Here is a 17,885-nt window from a genome sequence, read left to right as displayed (position 1 = left end):
AAGCTGTCGCCCTGGGTAGAGTGCCGTGGCATCACAGCTCACAGCAACCTCCAACTCCTGGGCTCAAGCGAGTCTCCTGCCTCAGCCTCCCAAGCAGCTGGGACTACAGGCGCCCGTCACAACTCCCGGCCACTTCTTGGTTGCAGCCGTCATCGCCATTTGGCGGGCCCAGGCTGGATTCAAACCCGCCACCCTAGGTGTATGTGGCTGGCGCCCCAGCCACCTGAGCCACAGGCGCCGAGCTGACCCTGAGGTTTTTGACTCCCACTTCCGAACCAGAGATTCCTGGAGTTAGCAAGGACTCAGGAGTCCCCTCTCAAAAGCTATCTGTTGGACGCCTCCAGCGAAGGGGCTCCCTCCCAGTCCATAAGCAACCTTGATTGCCGGCCCTGTTCATTCCTCCCACCACGCGGGGCGCCAAATGCAGACATTCGCCTTCGGAAGGCCCTCCGCGTGCCCCCAGAGTTCCTCTTCTTTCTCCACTCGCCCTCTCCGCCGCAAGGCGCAGGCGCCGCCCGCGCTCCGCGCCCCCTCCCAACTAGCAGTCCACGCGCAGGCGCCCTACGGCTGGCGTCGGTGGCCCAGGCGCGCCCAAGCTCAGGCCGCGTGGCTGTTGGTTGGGAGCGGGCCTCGTGACCGCGGTGTCGCCGCGCGAGCGTGCGCAGAGTGGCTCAGCGCGCCCGTGACGGAAAGACTAGGGGTGGGGTGCGCGACCTCGCCCGCCCGGCCCGGCCCCCGCCCCTTGGCCTGCCGCTCCGCCCCCGCGGGGCGTCCCGGGCCGCTCGTCTCTCGGCGGCGGCAGCGCGCGGCCCGGGGTCGCCGTGAGTACTCGCGAGGCTGGCCTGTGGGGCAGCCACCACGGGGACGGGGCGGGGCGGCCGAGCAGCGGGAAGGGTGCGGGGCCCGCCCCGCCTCGATCGGGGTGGATGAAGTGAGGGGTTAGACCAGGTGGCTCTGGAGGGTCTTCCGAGCTTGGCAGGCTTCTCTCAGGCTCCGTGGCTGGCGGCACAGATCCGGCACAGAGCTGCTTCCCTGGGGAGGTGGTGGGGGTCTTTGGGTTCCCGGAGGAACCCGGGAGAAGAGCTGTACCTGCTTCCTCAGCGAGGCCGCAGGGCCTGCCCTGGAAGCGCAGTGGCGGAGAGTATTTTCATAGACAGCTCCATCCTGTCTCCGCTGGGTACCCGAGATAGCGTAGCGAGCGGGAATCGCCCCTCGGTGTTTCTTCCCTACACTCTTTGTTTAGTGGTCTGGTCCTTTTGAGAAGGGGCACATGGTATGGAGCGGAGTAACCTCTTCCAGGACCACAAAGCTGGGAGCCAGACCCGGAATTTAAACGCTGAGATTGGAGGCTGCTTTTACTATATGTAAAGCTGTCATACGGAGAAGCACCCGTGGACCTAGGGAAGGACTTTAGTGACCCAAACTTGAGGCTTATTTACATTTGGCCTATTCACTTGGAAATTCTTAAAGCCTTCTATGGTAGCTACCATCATCCACACTAAATACTGAGCTTAATACTCCCTCTGGGCATTTTCATGTAGTCTGTATTTGGTCCAGCTACTTTTGAAAGGTTCCTTTCTTTAGCTCAATTTAGATAAATCAGATAGGTCTTTCTTGCTTAGTTCATGAACAGCTCCCTTCTTTAGTTACAGCCACATCACATGAAGATTAGATGTAATTAGGATCTGTCAAATGTCCTTAAGTTCCATTTCCACTATACTAACTGTAAGGAAGTTGCTTGACCTTCCTAGGCCTTAGCATTGCACAAAATGAAAAGTTTTGAACTAGGCCACCTTTCAGGCTTATTGTTTAAAATATCTGTGTCATTCTGTGTATTCCATGACCCACCACTTGTCTTTTCCCATTCTTTGCCTGTTAAGCCCATTCTCCATCTCTCCAGAGGAAAAGGCATTGAGAGTAGAGGGAGCAAGTCTCTTTCACTGATTCGAAAATCAGTAATTACTGAACTGTCTCTTTCATGGACAAAAAACTCACTCTAAACTACCTTTTTCTCCTTGTGATAGCAGAAACCAAGCAGCAACAGCCCTTGGAGAGGCTAAATTTTTCTTGACTTCTGCAGCAACAAAGACCTTGAACAAGTTGGTACTGCTGGCCTACATTGCCATCATCCCACTGCTCACCCTAAGACAACATAAGCTGGACATTAATACCTCCCACTTTACTCCTCTCCAATCATCAAGATCAGCACGTGACTGTTTATTTTCAAATCTCACAAACCCAGCCCCTAGATCTTCATATTCTGGTTCTCAGCTGCTCTTAAAGGTGAATGATGTTTTACTTTTCTAAAAATAATTGTTGTGTGATTTTTGTCTATATGTGGAAGCATTTAAGTTCTTATATATATTTCTCACTTGGGTAGGTATCCATTGATTGATCAATTGATTCATTAATTCAAGAAATATGTTAAGGGACTGAAAATATAGACCAGTGATTTTCAGTAGTGTGCCATGGCATATTGGTGTGCCATTGAGAGGATCTTAGGTGTGCCAGAAAAATTTTAAAGATCATTAACTAAATTGTTTTTGAGAGAAGTTTAAAGCACATAATTATATTCTTTTTTGCACTCTTTTTTTTTGATCAACATAATTTAAGTGTGCCGTGGAAGTTTAACTATAGGTTTGAGTGTGTGGTGAGATAAAAAGGTTGAAAAACACAGATAGAGATGAAAACAGTCAAAGCTTCTGCCACCATTAAGCTTACATTCTTATGGGAAACAAAATATTTTGTGTTGGGTGGAGCCTGCGGCTCAGGGAGTAGGGCACTGGCCCCATATATTGGGGGTGGTGGGTTCAAGCCTGGCCCTGGCCAAAACTGCCGAAAGAAAAAAAAATTTGTGTTAGAATGTGTAAGTGCTGTGGGAAAAAAAAAGCGAACGGAAGGATAGAGAGTGTTAGGTTGGATTGTATGAAATGACAATGCCTTTTCCTCTGGAGAGATGGAAAGGAAGGATACCCCAACCTATGTACTGGGGTGTTGCTGTTTTATTAAAATGGTCAAGGTGACCTTTGAGCAGAATCTGAAAGAGTAAAGGAATAAGCCATGTGGATATTAGGGTGAAAAGCATCCCAAAAAGGGGAAGTAACTGAGACAAAGGGTCTCTTGTGGGAATATGCTTGATATGTGTGAAGAACAGTAGGAAGGCAATTGTGGAGTCTCAGGTAATTTTCCTGTCAACATTTAGAGTTGACTTTTTCAGCCCTTGTTAGAGTAGCTTCTAATTTTTTAAAATGAAATTCTCCACTCTTCCCCTGCCTTTTGTACTATGGTAGTTTAAAGCAGATATCAGATCATTTCAGAATGCCAATTATAATTTCCCTTTGTACTGTATCTCATGAGTCAGGCTGCACTACATATATAAGCTGGAAGACTGCTATATTGACTTTGCCCTGGCTTTTAACCTTATGTCCCTATACTGAGTCAGTTACCAAGCTTAAGTTGGTATTTTAGGAACAGATCATAGGCTCTTAGAGCACACAGGATATAGAACAGTGGTTTTAAAATTTTGTCATGCATCAGAATTACTGGGCCTCATCCTGGAATTTCTAATTCAGTAGATCTTAGGGGCCTAAGAATTTGCATTTCTAACAAAATTCCTAGGTGATACTGATATTGCACATCCACTAACCTCACTCAGAACTGCTGGTCTAGAACCCAAGGCTCAGTAGAACTCAGTAGAACTTTAAGAGACCAAAAACACCTCTATTTGAGATTGGAGTAGGTTAGACTGAGGTATATGCAGAGATAGTGACCTACTGATCTAGAGAGCAACTGAAAGCTTTTTTAGACTCTACTAAGGAAGCTTTGCCATCTTCACAATTTGACAGATGAGTTTGTTTTTACTACTGTATGTTGAAGCTTCCCTGACCATACATGGGGGAAATGGGAAATTGTGGGTAAATGTACAGGGACTAAAAGCTGCTGGTATAGCATTAAGGGTCCTCAGGATTAGAAGCAGTCAGGGGGAACTATATGAAAGGTCAGCAGGTTAAGTCTTTTTCTAAGTGTTTGTTAGGATTATTATATTTTTATTTAGGGGGTAGGTTCCAAGATGACTCTAGGGCATTATTTTGGCCATGACAACTCAGATCATGACTGCCAGAGAGTGTTCAGTATTGTTGAGGACATTTTAAGTTAGCTGTGATTGCCATAGAATGGCTTCTAGTAATACTGATGTTTAAAAGGAGGTAATGGCTCAAGATGGAGAAATAACAGGGATAGAGTCTGGAAAGAATCTGATTCTGCTTCTTAATTCTGCCAGAGTTTGGTACAGTAAAGGATGTTCCAAAATAAACTGACCAGACAGAGTAGCACCACCACTTTTGGCTTCAGGAATGGTCACTTTATGAACCAGAGCAGAAATTTGTTCCACTTCCAGCTTTCTAGTTTAAATGGAATAGCAGTGTCTTATGTTTGTATAGTGTGCTTTCATTGTTTATTATCTTTAAAGAAATACATGTATAAGTGTGTGTATATGCATGCAACTATGTCTTTATGTGCAAGTATCTATATGTATGTATAATAAAAGTATATTCATAAATACGTGTGCCTTTGTTTATACCATCCAGCTATTAAGTGGTGATAAAACCAGTTGTTGTCTACTTTCCACAGGACATTGCCTTGTTACCACCACAACAGCAGAGCCTGCCATCCCCAGCAGTTCTCCAATTGCCCTTGACGTCGCCCTCTTGTCTCCCTTTTTGGCCTCCTAAATGCCCATGTCATTGGCCTGGGTTCAGCTGGTGGTATGGAGGGGTGCTGCCTAGCACTAACCTGAGAGTGTGTGTGACCCACTGACCCAATGGTGAGAAGTGATTGCCTACCTCTGCAGCTCATTGTCCAAGGGATAGATGAGACAATACAGATCATACCCTTTCCTACTATTTTTACTCCCACCCTTTTGAAAGGTAGTGTAGCTATTTGACACTAAAGGAAATAGAAGCAACACAGAAACAGTATTACTTGGTGTGTTATGTGTAGGTGTGTTTTCTTGGGAAGGAAGGAGTTAAATACAAAGTGTCCAAGATGTTGCCTCTAAAATTATCATGCATAGGGGAAATGGGAAATTGTAGCTAAATGTACCTTTATTTACAAAATATTTTTTTTTCTTTTTTTTGTTTTTTTTTACAGTTTTTGGCTGGGGCTGCCACTTCTGGCATATGGGGTTAGTGCCCTACTCTTTTGAGCTACAGGCACCGCCCTATTTGCAAAATACTTTTTAAAAAATATTTACAAAGGCTTGGTGACAGCCACATACACCTAAGCTGGTAGGTTCGAATCCAGCCTGGGCCCGCCAAACAACAATAATGACTGCAACTAAAAAATAGCCGAGTGTTGTGGCAGGTGCCAGTAGGCCCAGCTACCTGAGAGATGGAGGCAGGAGACTTGCGTGAGCCCGGGAGTTGGAGGTTGCTATAAGCTGTGATGCCATGGCACTCTACCCAGGGTGACTGCTTGAGGCTCTGTCTCAAAAAAAAAGACAAAATATTCTCTATGTGTTGCCTACCTCTGTAAAATTTTATAATGAATATTTTATAAATAAAGATAGGTTTAGCTACAATTTCTTTTTTTTTAAATTTAATTAATTAATTTATTTATTTATTTATTTTGGCTGAGGCTGGATTTGAACCCACCACCTCCGGCATATGGGGCCAGTGCCCTACCCTTTTGAGCCACAGGTGCTGCCCCACTACAATTTCTTATTTTCCATATGTGGGGGAACTTTTAGGACACCCTGTACTTTAAGAGGTAGAAAGGGAATGATGAGACAAGAGAGCTTAGGTGTCCTTCGGAGCTGTCTTGGGTAATGATCCTAGAAGAGGCCAGCTTATACTGGAACCCAGATATGTTTAGGAACCAGCCTTGACATTGAAGTCTTCTGGATCCTTCCCCCACTGGCTATAAGAGTCTTAGTCATCCCACTGAGTCTTAAGGGTAAAATTCCCTACTGTTTTCCTCTGTCCCATCAAGTCAGAGCTATTCCATGGAGATGGTCAGATTCAGTAAGAGACCAAGACTCTCACAAAGGGTGAGGTGAAAGGTATAAAGGGTTTAGGGCCTCAGTTATTCTATCCCAAGGGACCTTCCCCATTTCTTATGGGAATCTGTGTCCTATTATTCCTGTTACTACCCCAGCCCTTTCCGTAGGATAACAGGGACCTAACAAAGGATGGTATTCTTGTTTCTTATAATTAGGACATCAAAGGCCAGTTCTGGAATGATGATGATTCGGAGGGAGATAATGAATCAGAAGAATTTCTCTATGGAGTTCAGGTGAGGTTATATCTATCTCCCAAGACCCATGTTGAATGGTCTAGGTGTGTGCTTCTCTCTGGATTTACAGTAGTGAAAGAGGTTATTGAGAGCACAGATGAGATAAGAATATAATGTTGGGGCTCGGCACCTGTGGCTCAAGCGGCTAAGGCGCCAGCAACATACACCTAAGGTGGTGGGTTCGAATCCCCAGCCCGGGCCTACCAAACAACAATGATGGCTGCAACCAAAAAATGGCCAGGCGTTGTGGCAGGCGCCTGTAGTCCCAGCTACTTGGGAGGCTGAGGCAGGAGACTCGCTTAAGCCCAGGAGTTGGAGGTTGCTGTGAGCGTGATGCCATGGCACTCTACCCAGGGGGATAGCTTGAGGCTCCATCTCAAAAAAAAAAAAAAAAAGAATATAATGTTGGTATAGTCTGAGCATAGTCTTGTTAGAGCTCATCAATGTCCTTGCTATTGCCTGGATTTTTTTTTTTTTTTTTTTTTTGAGACAGAGCCTCAAGCTGTCCCCCTGGACAGAGTGCCGTGGCATTACAGCTCACAGCAACCTCCAACTCCTGGGCTCAAGCGAGTCTCCTGCCTCCGCCTCCCAAGTAGCTGGGACCACAGGCGCCCACCACAACGCCCGGCTATTTTTTGGTTGCAGCCATCATTGTTGTTTGGCGGGTCCGGGCTGGGGATTCGAACCCGCCACCTTAGGTGTACGTGGCTGGCGCCTTAGCCGGTTGAGCTATAGGCGCTGAGCCTATTGCCTGGATTTTTATCTGTTTCAGAGTAAGCTACATTTTCTGTTCTACCTGCTACGTATATGTTTTATTTTTATTTAGAGACAGAGTCTCACTTTGTTGCCCTTGGTAGAGTGCTGTGGTGTCACAGCTCACAGCAACATCCAGCTCTTGGGCTTAGGCAATTCTTTTGCCTCCGCCTTCCAAGTAGCTGGGACTACAGGTGCCTACCACAATATTCAGCTATTTTTTGTTGTTGCAGTTTGGCTGGGGCCCAGTTTGAACCCGCCACCCTTAGTATATGGGGCTGGTGCTCTATTCAGTAAGCCATAGGTGCCACCCACCTATATGTTTTTAGTTAAAAGCAATGTTTTCTGACTCTTTTTCTCCATGGCCAGTGGGGTCACATCTTAAAGGATTACTCTGCTGGTTATTGCTTAATGCCACTACTATTCAGAGCACAATCCCAAGCAGAATACTTAGACTCTCAGAATGGTTTTCTGATAGAACCAAGCTGAGTTAAAATCTGTACTCTTTAGCCTCTTCTGAATAGTCAGAGAATGTATATGTAAGTATCCTGGTTAAGATCCGAGAGGAAAAGCTGGAGATGTAAAAGATGTGAATTCAAGCAAAGCTTACCTTTGGTCTGGTGAAATAGTTTTAGAGTGGTGATAAGAGGGATACTTGTAGGTTGATGGAGTCCCTACCTAGGGTCACCACCAAGAATGCCTTCACATAAGTGGCTTTAACTTTCTCTGCTGCTGCTATCTGATTTCTTCTCTTCTTGGTGTCTCTTTGTGTTCTTTTCATTTTCATCTTTCCTTCCCCTGCCTATTTTTTCCCACACCTCTCTTCCCTTTTTGCAACCATCTCAGGGGAGCTGTGCAGCTGACCTGTATCGACACCCACAGCTTGATGCAGACATTGAAGCTGTGAAGGAGATCTACAGTGAGAACTCTGTATCCATCAGGTGGGACTCTGCTTCAGGATGGCAAGGAGCAACCTGCTTCTTTCTGAGTTGTTAAAAGGCTAGACGTTTTTTCTTTTTACTGTATGCTTGGGGATAAATTATGAACTTAATGGTAGAAATTGCTCAATATATAAGCTTGACTGACAGGATAGAGTAGGGAAGTCTATTTTTCTTAGAAATTTCCTCTTATGGCTCAGCGCCTATAGCTCAACCGGCTAAGGCGCCAGCCACGTACACCTAAGGTGGCGGGTTCGAATCCCCAGCCCGGACCCGCCAAACAACAATGACAGCTGCAACCAAAAAAATAGCTGGGCGTTGTGGCGGGCGCCTGTGGTCCCAGCTACTTGGGAGGCGGAGGCAGGAGACTCGCTTGATCCCAGGAGTTGGAGGTTGCTGTGAGCTGTAATGCCACGGCACTACCCAGGGGGACAGCTTGAGGCTCTGTCTCAAAAAAAAAAAAAGAAATTTCCTCTTATTCTAGACCTGTCTAGGCTGATAGTTTCACCATGGAGGTACAAAAGGTTCTGGCCTGTAGAAGGCTCTGATTATATATGTGGCATGAGGCTATAGGTCAGACCCTGTATACAGAAATACCTTCTGCTCTTCCATCTCCCCTGTCCTACCCAGTTCTCCTCAGTCTCTGTTCCTGTCTTTCTCCCTTAATGAGTCTCACCTGTGGTTGCCTGTATCTCTATAGAGAATATGGAACTATCGATGACGTGGACATTGACCTCCACATCAACATCAGCTTCCTCGATGTAAGTGGGGCTAGTACCTGCCAACAACATGTCTAGCTGGACTTGTGGAATTTGTCATGTAGGCCAGGAGTCTTGTTCCTGAGTGCTGTATTTGGAGCACATATTCTTCATCTCTGTCTTTCCTAGACCATCAGCAGACAGTGGTGTGTACTGTCATGTGCATGCATGTGTCACATGGGGAAACTTCAAGTCCATTCCCCTATCTTGCTAAACTAGAAATTATTTTTATTATTCTTTTAGGAGGAAGTCTCTACAGCCTGGAAGGTCCTCCGTACAGAACCCATTGTGTTGAGGCTACGATTCTCTCTCTCCCAGTACCTTGATGGACCAGGTAAAGACAATGACTTTGGGCAAGCAGGTGCTCTGAGTGTGATGTAATTCAAAGTCCTAAGTTAACTGAAGTAGAGAAAGACTAGGAAGAAGGCCCTTGGGCTCCTTCTGTAGGCCATTGGTAAGGGTTTTTTAGTTTCCTGTCATTGGTGGCTTCATCCCCTGTCACATGATAGCCATTCCCTAAAGCCCTTCTGGGTTAATCGTATTCTTTTCTCTGGTTCTAAAATATAATTTATTTTTCTCCTCCCACCAACTTTCTACTGAAAGTATTTAAAATTGATTAGACATCTTCCAGAACCTGCCCTCTACCTCAGACCTTTGCCTTTTCCACCATTATTGAGAGTATCCAGCAGCTTCTGTTTTTAGAATCTGAAGAAGCTATAGCACTGAACTGTGCCTTTGGACTCCCAGAAGGATAGAGACGCGTACTTACTAAGAACCTTCTCTTTGCAGAACCATCAATTGAGGTTTTCCAGCCATCAAATAAGGAAGGGTTTGGACTCGGTCTTCAGTTGAAAAAGTAAGAACTTTGATCTTTTATGATCTGAGATTTTTGAGGGAAAGAGAGATACAAATATGTGGATGGACAGGCAGAGCCTTAGATGGAATGTTTCCTTCCAAAAGAATCAATCTTCCTGAAATGTGCCCAGGAAAAGCTAAGATATATTTGGGGAGCCAAATTTATTACTATAGAGGGGGAATCTGTGGTTCTTGGGTGTTAGAACTTAAGACTTCTTAGAGGCATAAGGAGAGGCTCATCACTATTTAGCATTTAAGGAAAAGTACAACCCTGGAATTGGAGTCATGCCATTCATATTACCTCTTATGATTTCCCCAGAGAGACTCTGAGAACTCAGAGGATTTTAGTTTATTGAACGTGTTGAGCATTATGCTAAGTATTTGGTATACAAAGAGAAATGAAGCACATTTTATACCCTCAGTGAAGTTCCAAATAGAGTCCAATGGGTACATATTCTTTTTTTTTTTTTTTCTTTTGCAGTTTTTGGCCAGGGGCGGGTTTGAACCTGCTACCTCCAGTATATGGGGCCAGCGTCCTACTCCTTTGAGCCACTGGCACTGCCCCATATTCTTTTTTTTTTTTTTATTGTCACCCTCAGTAGAGTGCCATGGCATCATAGCTTATAGCAACCTCCAACTCTTGGGCTCAAGTGATTCTCTTGCCTCAGCTTCCCTAGTAACTGGGAATACAGGCGCCCTCCACAATGCCTGGCTATTTTTGTTGTTGTTCAGCAGGCTTGGGTGGGGTTCAAACCCAATAGCCCTGGAGCATGTGGCCGGGGCCTTAACCACTGAGCTATAGGCGCCCAGCCCAGTGGATACATATTCTAATACAAATGAATATGTAAAGTTTAGGCTCAGCGCCTGTGGCTCAAGTGGCTAAGGTGCCAGCCACATACACCTAAGGTGGCGGGTTCGAATCTAGCCCCAGCCACCAAAACAACAAAGATGGCTGCAACCAAAAAATAGCTGGGCGTTGTGGCGGGCACCTGTGTTCCCAGTTACTTGGGAGGCTGAGGCAGGAGACTCGCTTGAGCCCAGGAGTTGGAGGTTGCTGTGAGCTGTGATGCCAGGGCATTCTACCCAGGGGGACAGCTTGAGGCTCTGTCTCAAAAAAAAAAAATATGTAAAGTTTAGAAAGACCACAGGTAAAGGAGTGACTCAGTCTGGTGACAAGTGAAGGACTGTGAATGACAGATGATTAATGATTTTGTGGGATGAGTAAGAGCTGTCCACATGGACAGGCTCTGAAAGTGAATAACATTTGCAGGGGTCTAGTCACATGAAGCAGCATATACGTAGGTAGCTTCAAGCAGTTAAGTATTGCTGATGAAATGCAAAGGAAGAGTGGTAGGAACTAAAGCCAGATAATAGGTATTCAGATTAGGAAGGTCTTGGGCTTTTATCCTGTAGGTGGTGGAAATACTGAAAGGTTTTAGGCAAAGAAAGGACAAGGTCAGACTTAGTTTTAGAAAAACCATTTTGTAGCATTATACAAAACAGGTAGAGGGGAGGAGACAAGGGACCAGAGTTACTTTAATGCAGTGGTTCTCAACCTTCCTAATGCCATGGCCCTTTAATACAGTTCCTGTGGGTCATAACCCACAAGTTGAGAACCGCTGCTTTAATGGGAGGCTTTTGTAGAATTGTAGACATGAAATGCTGAAGGCCTGAACTAAGGTGTGACTATAGATAAGAATGGAAATAAGAGACAGATTAGAGAAAATCAGTAAGACTTGAAGGCTGATTTGGATGTGTTAATTATGGTCCTAAGGACTAAGGAATAGTAGAATATTATTCCTAAGTTTTCAGCCTAGATGTCTGAGTATATTGTGATGCCAACAATTTAAACACAGATAGAAGAAGAGGAGCACATTCGTAGGATGAGGATAATTAGTTAACATTTTAGCTTGTTGCTTAAAGGTACCTTTGGGATATGCAGGTGAAGATGTTCAATATATGTCAATATGCTACTTGCAGAAGAGGTTAGGGTTGAAAATATGTACCTGTGTGTGTATGGAAGTTATAACTGGTGCATATGAGATTGCTAAAGGAGCATAAAAAGTGAAAGGAAATAGGGTCAAGGGCAAAATACCCAAGAAACCAACAGAGTAGGCAAAGGAAGAAACTCTGCAGGGAGGTCAGAGAAGAATAAGAAGAGAATGGTGGCATAGAAGACAAGCAAAGAAAGGTTTTACGGGGACCAGATGCCAGAGAAGATAAGTAGGAGGAGAACTTTAAGAGTTTCTATAGGACTTGCTATCAAGTTTTTAGTGGAATGGTGAAGGTAGAAATCAGAAAGTTGAGAAGTGGGTGATTGGCAACAGAGTAGAAACAGTGAGTATAAATTGTAAAAAATTTGGATGAGGATAGGAAAAGAAGAGGTAGAGGTAGTTAGACTGAGCTCCATAAGATGAAATTTTGGTAGACTTCAGGAAGGAAACTGACAGGAGAGGGGACTCGTTGACATATTAAGGTCCCTAAAGAGGTAAGATGGGGCTGAGATCTAGAGCACATATAAAGAGATTGATCTTAAAGGAAGGTCACCTTGTCTGTAAGGAATGAGGGATCAAGGTAAGGATGGAAATGGAAATAGATTTTGTAGGCCAGATGCAGTAGCTCATGCCTGTAATCCTAGGAATCTGGGAGGCCAAGGTGAGTGATTGCTTGAGTTCAGGAGTTCAAGACCAGCCTAAACAACAGCAAGACCTTGCTCTCTTAAAAAAAGAAAAAAGATTTTTGTAGGGTGGCATCTGTGGCTCAAAGGTGTAGGGCGCTGGCCCCATATACCAGAGGTGGCGGGTTCAAAACCCAGCCCTGGTCAAAACTGCCCAAAAAAAAAAAAGATTTTGTTTTACGATTGGAAAATTAAGGGAGCTGATAACTGATGGCTTTCTCTATTGTGGAAGAAAGGTTAATCAGTTGTAGGGGAAGTTGGTAGCTTAAAGAAGGTAATAATGATTTAGAACAATAGCTTAAAGTAATGCTAGAGAGAACTGATCAGCGGCAAGTGAAAGGATTCACAAGTCTAGCTAAGGACCCAGCTCAAGTTGGAAACCATAAATTTGGGAATTTAGGGATGTAATTTTCTACCTAACAACATCAGTACCCTTCATGTCACTGCTCACAAAGTGGTACTTACCTCCATCCTACCACTGATGTTCCACTGTCAACAGTATAGTCATTCTTGGCAGTAGGTCACAAGGTTTACTGCTTTTAAAGGCTCACCTTTGAGATCTTCCTCTAAAGCGGTGGTTCTCCACCTTCCTAATGCTGTAACCCTTTAATACAGTTCCTCATGTTGTGGTGACCTCCAACCATAAAATTATTTTCATTGCTTCTTCATAATTGTAATTTTGCTACTGTTATGAATTATAATGTAAATATCTGATATGCAGGATTTATTTAGGTGACCTCTGTGAAAGGGTCATTTGACCCCCCAAGGGGTCGTGACCCACAGGTTGAGAACCGCTGCTCTAAAGGCAAAGCATCTCCGAAGTTTTCTGATCCATTAGGCTAGGTATCCCATAGGGTAAAGGCAAACTTTAGGACAGTACATTTCCAGAACATTTCCAGTTGTGTTCCCCTCCACAACTAGTTTTGCAGTCCTTGAGACTGAATTTTAAATCAATTGTTCTCTTAATCTTCATTTCTTGAACTACTCTCCTGCCTAATCTTGGTTAAGCCTGTTCTCTTTGATCCCTTAGGATCCTGTGTATGTTCACATCTCAACAATGGAAACATCTGAGCAACGATTTCTTAAAGACCCAGCAAGAGAAGAGACACAGTTGGTTCAAGGCAAGTGGTACTATCAAGAAGTTCCGCGCTGGCCTCAGCATCTTCTCACCCATCCCCAAGTAAGTGCTCCCTAGATCATTGTGATAGCTCCCACCCTTCTTGATTACCTGAATTTACTTTTCCTGTCCCTTTTTTTGGTCCTCTGAATTCTGTGTCTTTAGTTACTGATAACTTTCATATGGTCCAGTCGCATGTGTGTCCTCATCTTTCTACTCCTGACCTAATGTTAACACCTCATTGTTTAGGTCAAACACAATACCTAGCTCATGGTATATATTTGGAAAATTATGCTGATCTTTCCATCTTTCTTTTCTTTGGCCCCCATCCTTATTCTCCATCCTAAGGAGAAAGAGTCAGAGAATAGGCACCAATTCCTTGCTCTTATGCAGGGGCACATTGATTCATTAGCTGGATTCTTTTTTTTTTTTATTAGCTGGATTTTTTTCTAACTATCGCTCCATTTTATGACCCCTGGCCTGCATTTTTATCTCTTCTATTCTCCCTAGAGTTGGATAAAAATCCAGATCTGTTGCTTCCAGATACTATTGTTGACAGATAGTAGACATTAGGCTCTTTGGGATTCAACTACTTCTTGCCTAGCACAGTTTAACACTTTCTCTCTCTCTTACATGTGTGTACATATACACTCTGAGTAAATGAAATAGCTGCTTTGGGATACCTAGACGTGGTATGGAATGATCCCGTACCTGGTCCAGGTGCTGTATTGACTTACGCTCTGCCTCTGTCCTCCCTTATGTTCCAATCTGAAAAACACACAGATACGACATAAAAAGTTAATTCAGTAGTGTGATCTACTAGTTTTGATATTGTTTAAGATCCAGCAGAAGTTTTCTCAGAGTGAGTTTGTCTTTGGCTTATGAAATTTGGTCTAGGAATCACTATCACCAGTTCCCTTTTAGGACTTGTACTGAATCCCCAGTTTCATCACTTCTCTTTGCCCTGTCTCTTCCCCAGGTCTCCCAGTTTCCCCATCATACAGGACTCCATGCTGAAAGGCAAACTAGGTGTACCAGAGCTTCGAGTTGGGCGCCTCATGAACCGTTCCATCTCCTGTACCATGAAGAATCCCAAAGTGGAGGTGTTTGGCTACCCTCCCAGCCCCCAGGCAGGTCTCCTGTGCCCCCAGCACGTGGGCCTCCCTTCCCCAGCTCGGACCTCTCCTTTGGTACATGGGCTGGGGAGGGTTTGACTTGGGCATCAGGTGGGTGGGAGTGGAAATGTGGGAGTATAGCTGCTCAAAATGAAGAGAGTGCATCATAAATCAAAGACACTCAAGTGGCTAAGGTGCCAGTCACATACACCTAAGGTGGCAGGTTCAAATCCAGCCCGGGCCCACCAAACAATGACGGCTGCAACCAAAAAATAGCCGGGCGGTGTGGCGGGCACCTGTGGTCCCAGCTATTTGGGAGGCTGAGGCAGGAGGTTCGCTTGAGCCCAGGAGTTGGAGGTTGCTGTGAGCTGTGATGCCATGGCACTCTACCCAGGGGGACAGCTTGAGGCTCTGTCTCAAAAAAAAAAAAAAACCTGAGTATGTACCATACTCACTTTTTTAATGAACAAGAAAGGTTATATCTGTATTATCTGCCAAACTTCTCTGATAGTAGGCTATGAAGTAGATAGCCTAGAGATAGACATCTCAAGAAGTCATAATTTTATTGGGTATGGCTAGCAGTTGCTAGTCAGCTACTGTACTAACCTATTCCATCTGTTTTGGAGGATGGATGAGCCTTTTCCCAGAATCTTTGGCAAAAACATGCCAGAGGTCTCCTCTCCAGCTTTGGGATTACTTAGACTGATCTGAGGTAGGCCTTAGCTACTTTAGGAGAATCCTAGGTGGTAGGCATGAGTGAAGTCTGTCTTATCCTCAGCTTAATCGGAGGCTTATAAGGTTTGCCTTTTTACTTTCACCAGGTCAGTGGTCACTGCAAGAACATCCCCACTCTGGAGTATGGATTCCTTGTCCAGGTAATCAAGTCAAAGCTTGATTCCAAAGTCCCTCCCAGTTGTCTTACTCATTTGATCCCCTCACATCTCCCAGCCCCTTAGTCAGTGAAGTATTTTCTAAGTTGCTGTGTTCCCAGAACTATACTAAATGTCAAGTGGATAGGAGGAAAGAAGCCATAGTTCCCATCCTTAAGAAGCTTTAGCATTACTATGAAGACAGCACTTACAGACCACTTACAATGAAGTGCAAAGGGAGGCACTGCAAACTTTAAGTGTGTGAATGTCTAGATGAGAGAGGGATTGACACTAAGTTTCTTTTTTTTTATTGTTTTAATTTTTTTTTGAGACAATCTCACTATGTCTCCCTGGGTAGAGTGCTGTAGTGTCACAGCTCACAGCAACCTGAAACTCTTGGGCTTAAGCAATTCTCTTGCCTCAGCCTCCCAAGTAGCTAGGATTACAGGCGCCTGCCACATGCCCAGCTACTTTTTTGTTGCAGTTGTCATTGTTGTTTAGCTGGCCTGGGCTGGGTTTGAACCCGCCAACCTCAGTGCATGTGGCCAGCATCATAACCACTGTGCTATGGGTGCAGAGCCAACACTAAGTTTCTTATGAGCCTCAATATCCCTTGTTCAACTGTCAGAAAAACTAAAGACCGCTTTCACTGCTCAGCAACTTCTTTAAAAAAACCTCTTTGCCCTGTGTCACCACAGTACTCTACCCAGGGGGACATAGTGAGACTCTGTCTCAAAAAATAAAAAAATAAAAAAACCTCTTTGCTGAGTGCAGTGTCTCATACCTATAATCCTAGCACTCTGGGAGGCTGAGGCGGATGGATTGTTTGAACTCAGGAATTCAAGACCAGCCTGAGCAAGAAGCAAGCCACCCCCTGCCTCTCCCCACCCCCGTCTCTACTAAAAATAGAAAAACTAAGGCAAGAGGATCCATTGAGCCCAAGAGTTGGAGGTTGCTGTGAACTATGAGGCCAGGCACTCTACAGGTGTACAATTTGAGATTCTGTCTCAAAAACAACAACAAAAATACCTCTTCATACCTTGGGCATGCTTTCACTTTTGCATCTCTGTAACCTTTGTCCATGCTATTCCCTTTACTGGCTTTCTTCCCCATATCTGCCTTATTGCCATCGATGTAGTGATTGCCATCATTACTCCTATTGCTTTAACTGGAAATGACTTCTCCCCTCACTGAACTTTTATGGATCCTTTTTATTTTATATGTCACCTACATGTCACATACTATATGCTGCCTTGAATTGTAATTAAGTTGTATACATACCATAGCTCCCCTATTGGAGTTGAGTGTCTGAGAAGACAATCTTTTGTGTTATTACATAATCAAGGAGATTTTTCACAGAACTGGTTACATGTCAGGATTTCAATAAATTTGCATTAAATGAATGAATAAAACCTAAAGGCATATGAAATGAGAATAACCTGGTTTACACACAAAAGCTCTTTTAGAGGGTTGGAAAAAACTCTTTAGGGTATTGCTGCATGAGCTCTGGATTTGTGCCATCTTTCCAGGACAGGGCCCTTTTGAACAGTGGACTGGCTCATTATTCTAGGCAGGTAAAATGACTTCTCAGGCCCCCTGACATCTGATCATGTCCTCCCAAAATAGTAACTACGACTACTGTTAATAATTTGATTAGCATCTGTTTGTTTGTTTACTTATTTATTTTTTTATTGAGACAGAGTCTTAGTTGCCCTGGGGTTGAATGCCAAGGCATCATAGCTCATAGCAACATCAAACTCTTGGGCTCAAGAGAGCCTCTTGTCTCAGGCTCTCAAGTAGCTGGCACTATAGGTGCCTGCTATAACTCTCTGCTAATTTTTCTGTTTTTAGTAGGAATCTCACTCTTGCTCAGGCTGGTCTTGAACTCTTGAGCTTAGGCAGTCCACCTGCCTTGGCCTCCCAGAGTTGTAGGATTACAGATACGAGTTACTGCACTGTTCTTATTTTTAAAATACTTTAATGGGCTGGGTGCAGTGGATCATGCCTATAATCCTACCACTCTGGGAGGCCAAGGCAGGTGGACTGCCTAAGCTCAAGAGTTCAAGACCAGCCTGAGCAAGAGTGAGACCTCCCATTTCTACTAAAAAGAGAAATACTAGCCTGGTGCTGTGGTGGGCATCTATATTCCTAGCTGCTTGGGAGGCTGAAGCAAAAGGATTGCTGTAGCCCAAGAGCTTGAGGTTAGTGTGAACTGTGATGCCATGACCCTCTTCTCAGGGTAACAGTAACACTCTGTCTCAAAAAAAAAGTAAACTGGGAGGTGCCTGTGGCTCAGTGAGTAGGGCACCGGCCCCATATACCGAGGATGGCAGGTTCAAACCCAGCCCCAGCCATACTGCAACAAAAAATAGCCAGGCAGGCTCGGCACCTGTGGCTTAAGTGGCTAAGGTGCCAACCACGTACAACCAAGCTGGCAGGTTTGAATCCAGCCTGGGCCCACCAAAAAACAATGACGGCTGCAACCAAAAAATAGCCAGGCATTGTGGCGGGC

General features: G+C 44.7%; 1 protein-coding gene across 3 annotated transcripts in view; it reads left to right on the top strand.

The window, feature by feature from the left end:
* Positions 1 to 1,934: 1,934 nt before the first annotated feature.
* Positions 1,935 to 17,885, top strand: part of PARP6 (poly(ADP-ribose) polymerase family member 6) — a 39,318-nt gene continuing 23,367 nt past the window's right edge. For all 3 annotated transcript variants that reach the window (XR_002771951.1, XR_002771950.1, XM_012801884.2), the window contains exons 1-10: positions 1,935 to 2,283; positions 4,630 to 4,822; positions 6,214 to 6,291; positions 7,891 to 7,985; positions 8,683 to 8,743; positions 8,984 to 9,074; positions 9,530 to 9,596; positions 13,303 to 13,452; positions 14,369 to 14,519; positions 15,326 to 15,379. Coding sequence is in view for 1 of the 3 variants with exons in the window: in XM_012801884.2 (XP_012657338.2) it covers positions 4,820 to 4,822; positions 6,214 to 6,291; positions 7,891 to 7,985; positions 8,683 to 8,743; positions 8,984 to 9,074; positions 9,530 to 9,596; positions 13,303 to 13,452; positions 14,369 to 14,519; positions 15,326 to 15,379 (750 nt within the window). In the remaining 2 variants the exon portion in view is untranslated. The remainder of the gene's footprint in view (positions 2,284 to 4,629; positions 4,823 to 6,213; positions 6,292 to 7,890; positions 7,986 to 8,682; positions 8,744 to 8,983; positions 9,075 to 9,529; positions 9,597 to 13,302; positions 13,453 to 14,368; positions 14,520 to 15,325; positions 15,380 to 17,885) is intronic.

The sequence above is a fragment of the Otolemur garnettii genome, unplaced genomic scaffold (genome assembly GCF_000181295.1).
Source record: "Otolemur garnettii isolate 467f Iridium unplaced genomic scaffold, OtoGar3 scaffold00011, whole genome shotgun sequence".
Classification (NCBI taxonomy): Eukaryota; Metazoa; Chordata; class Mammalia; order Primates; family Galagidae; genus Otolemur; species Otolemur garnettii.
Note: the sequence above shows the minus strand (reverse complement) of the source record. Positions and strands in the feature narration are given on the sequence as shown.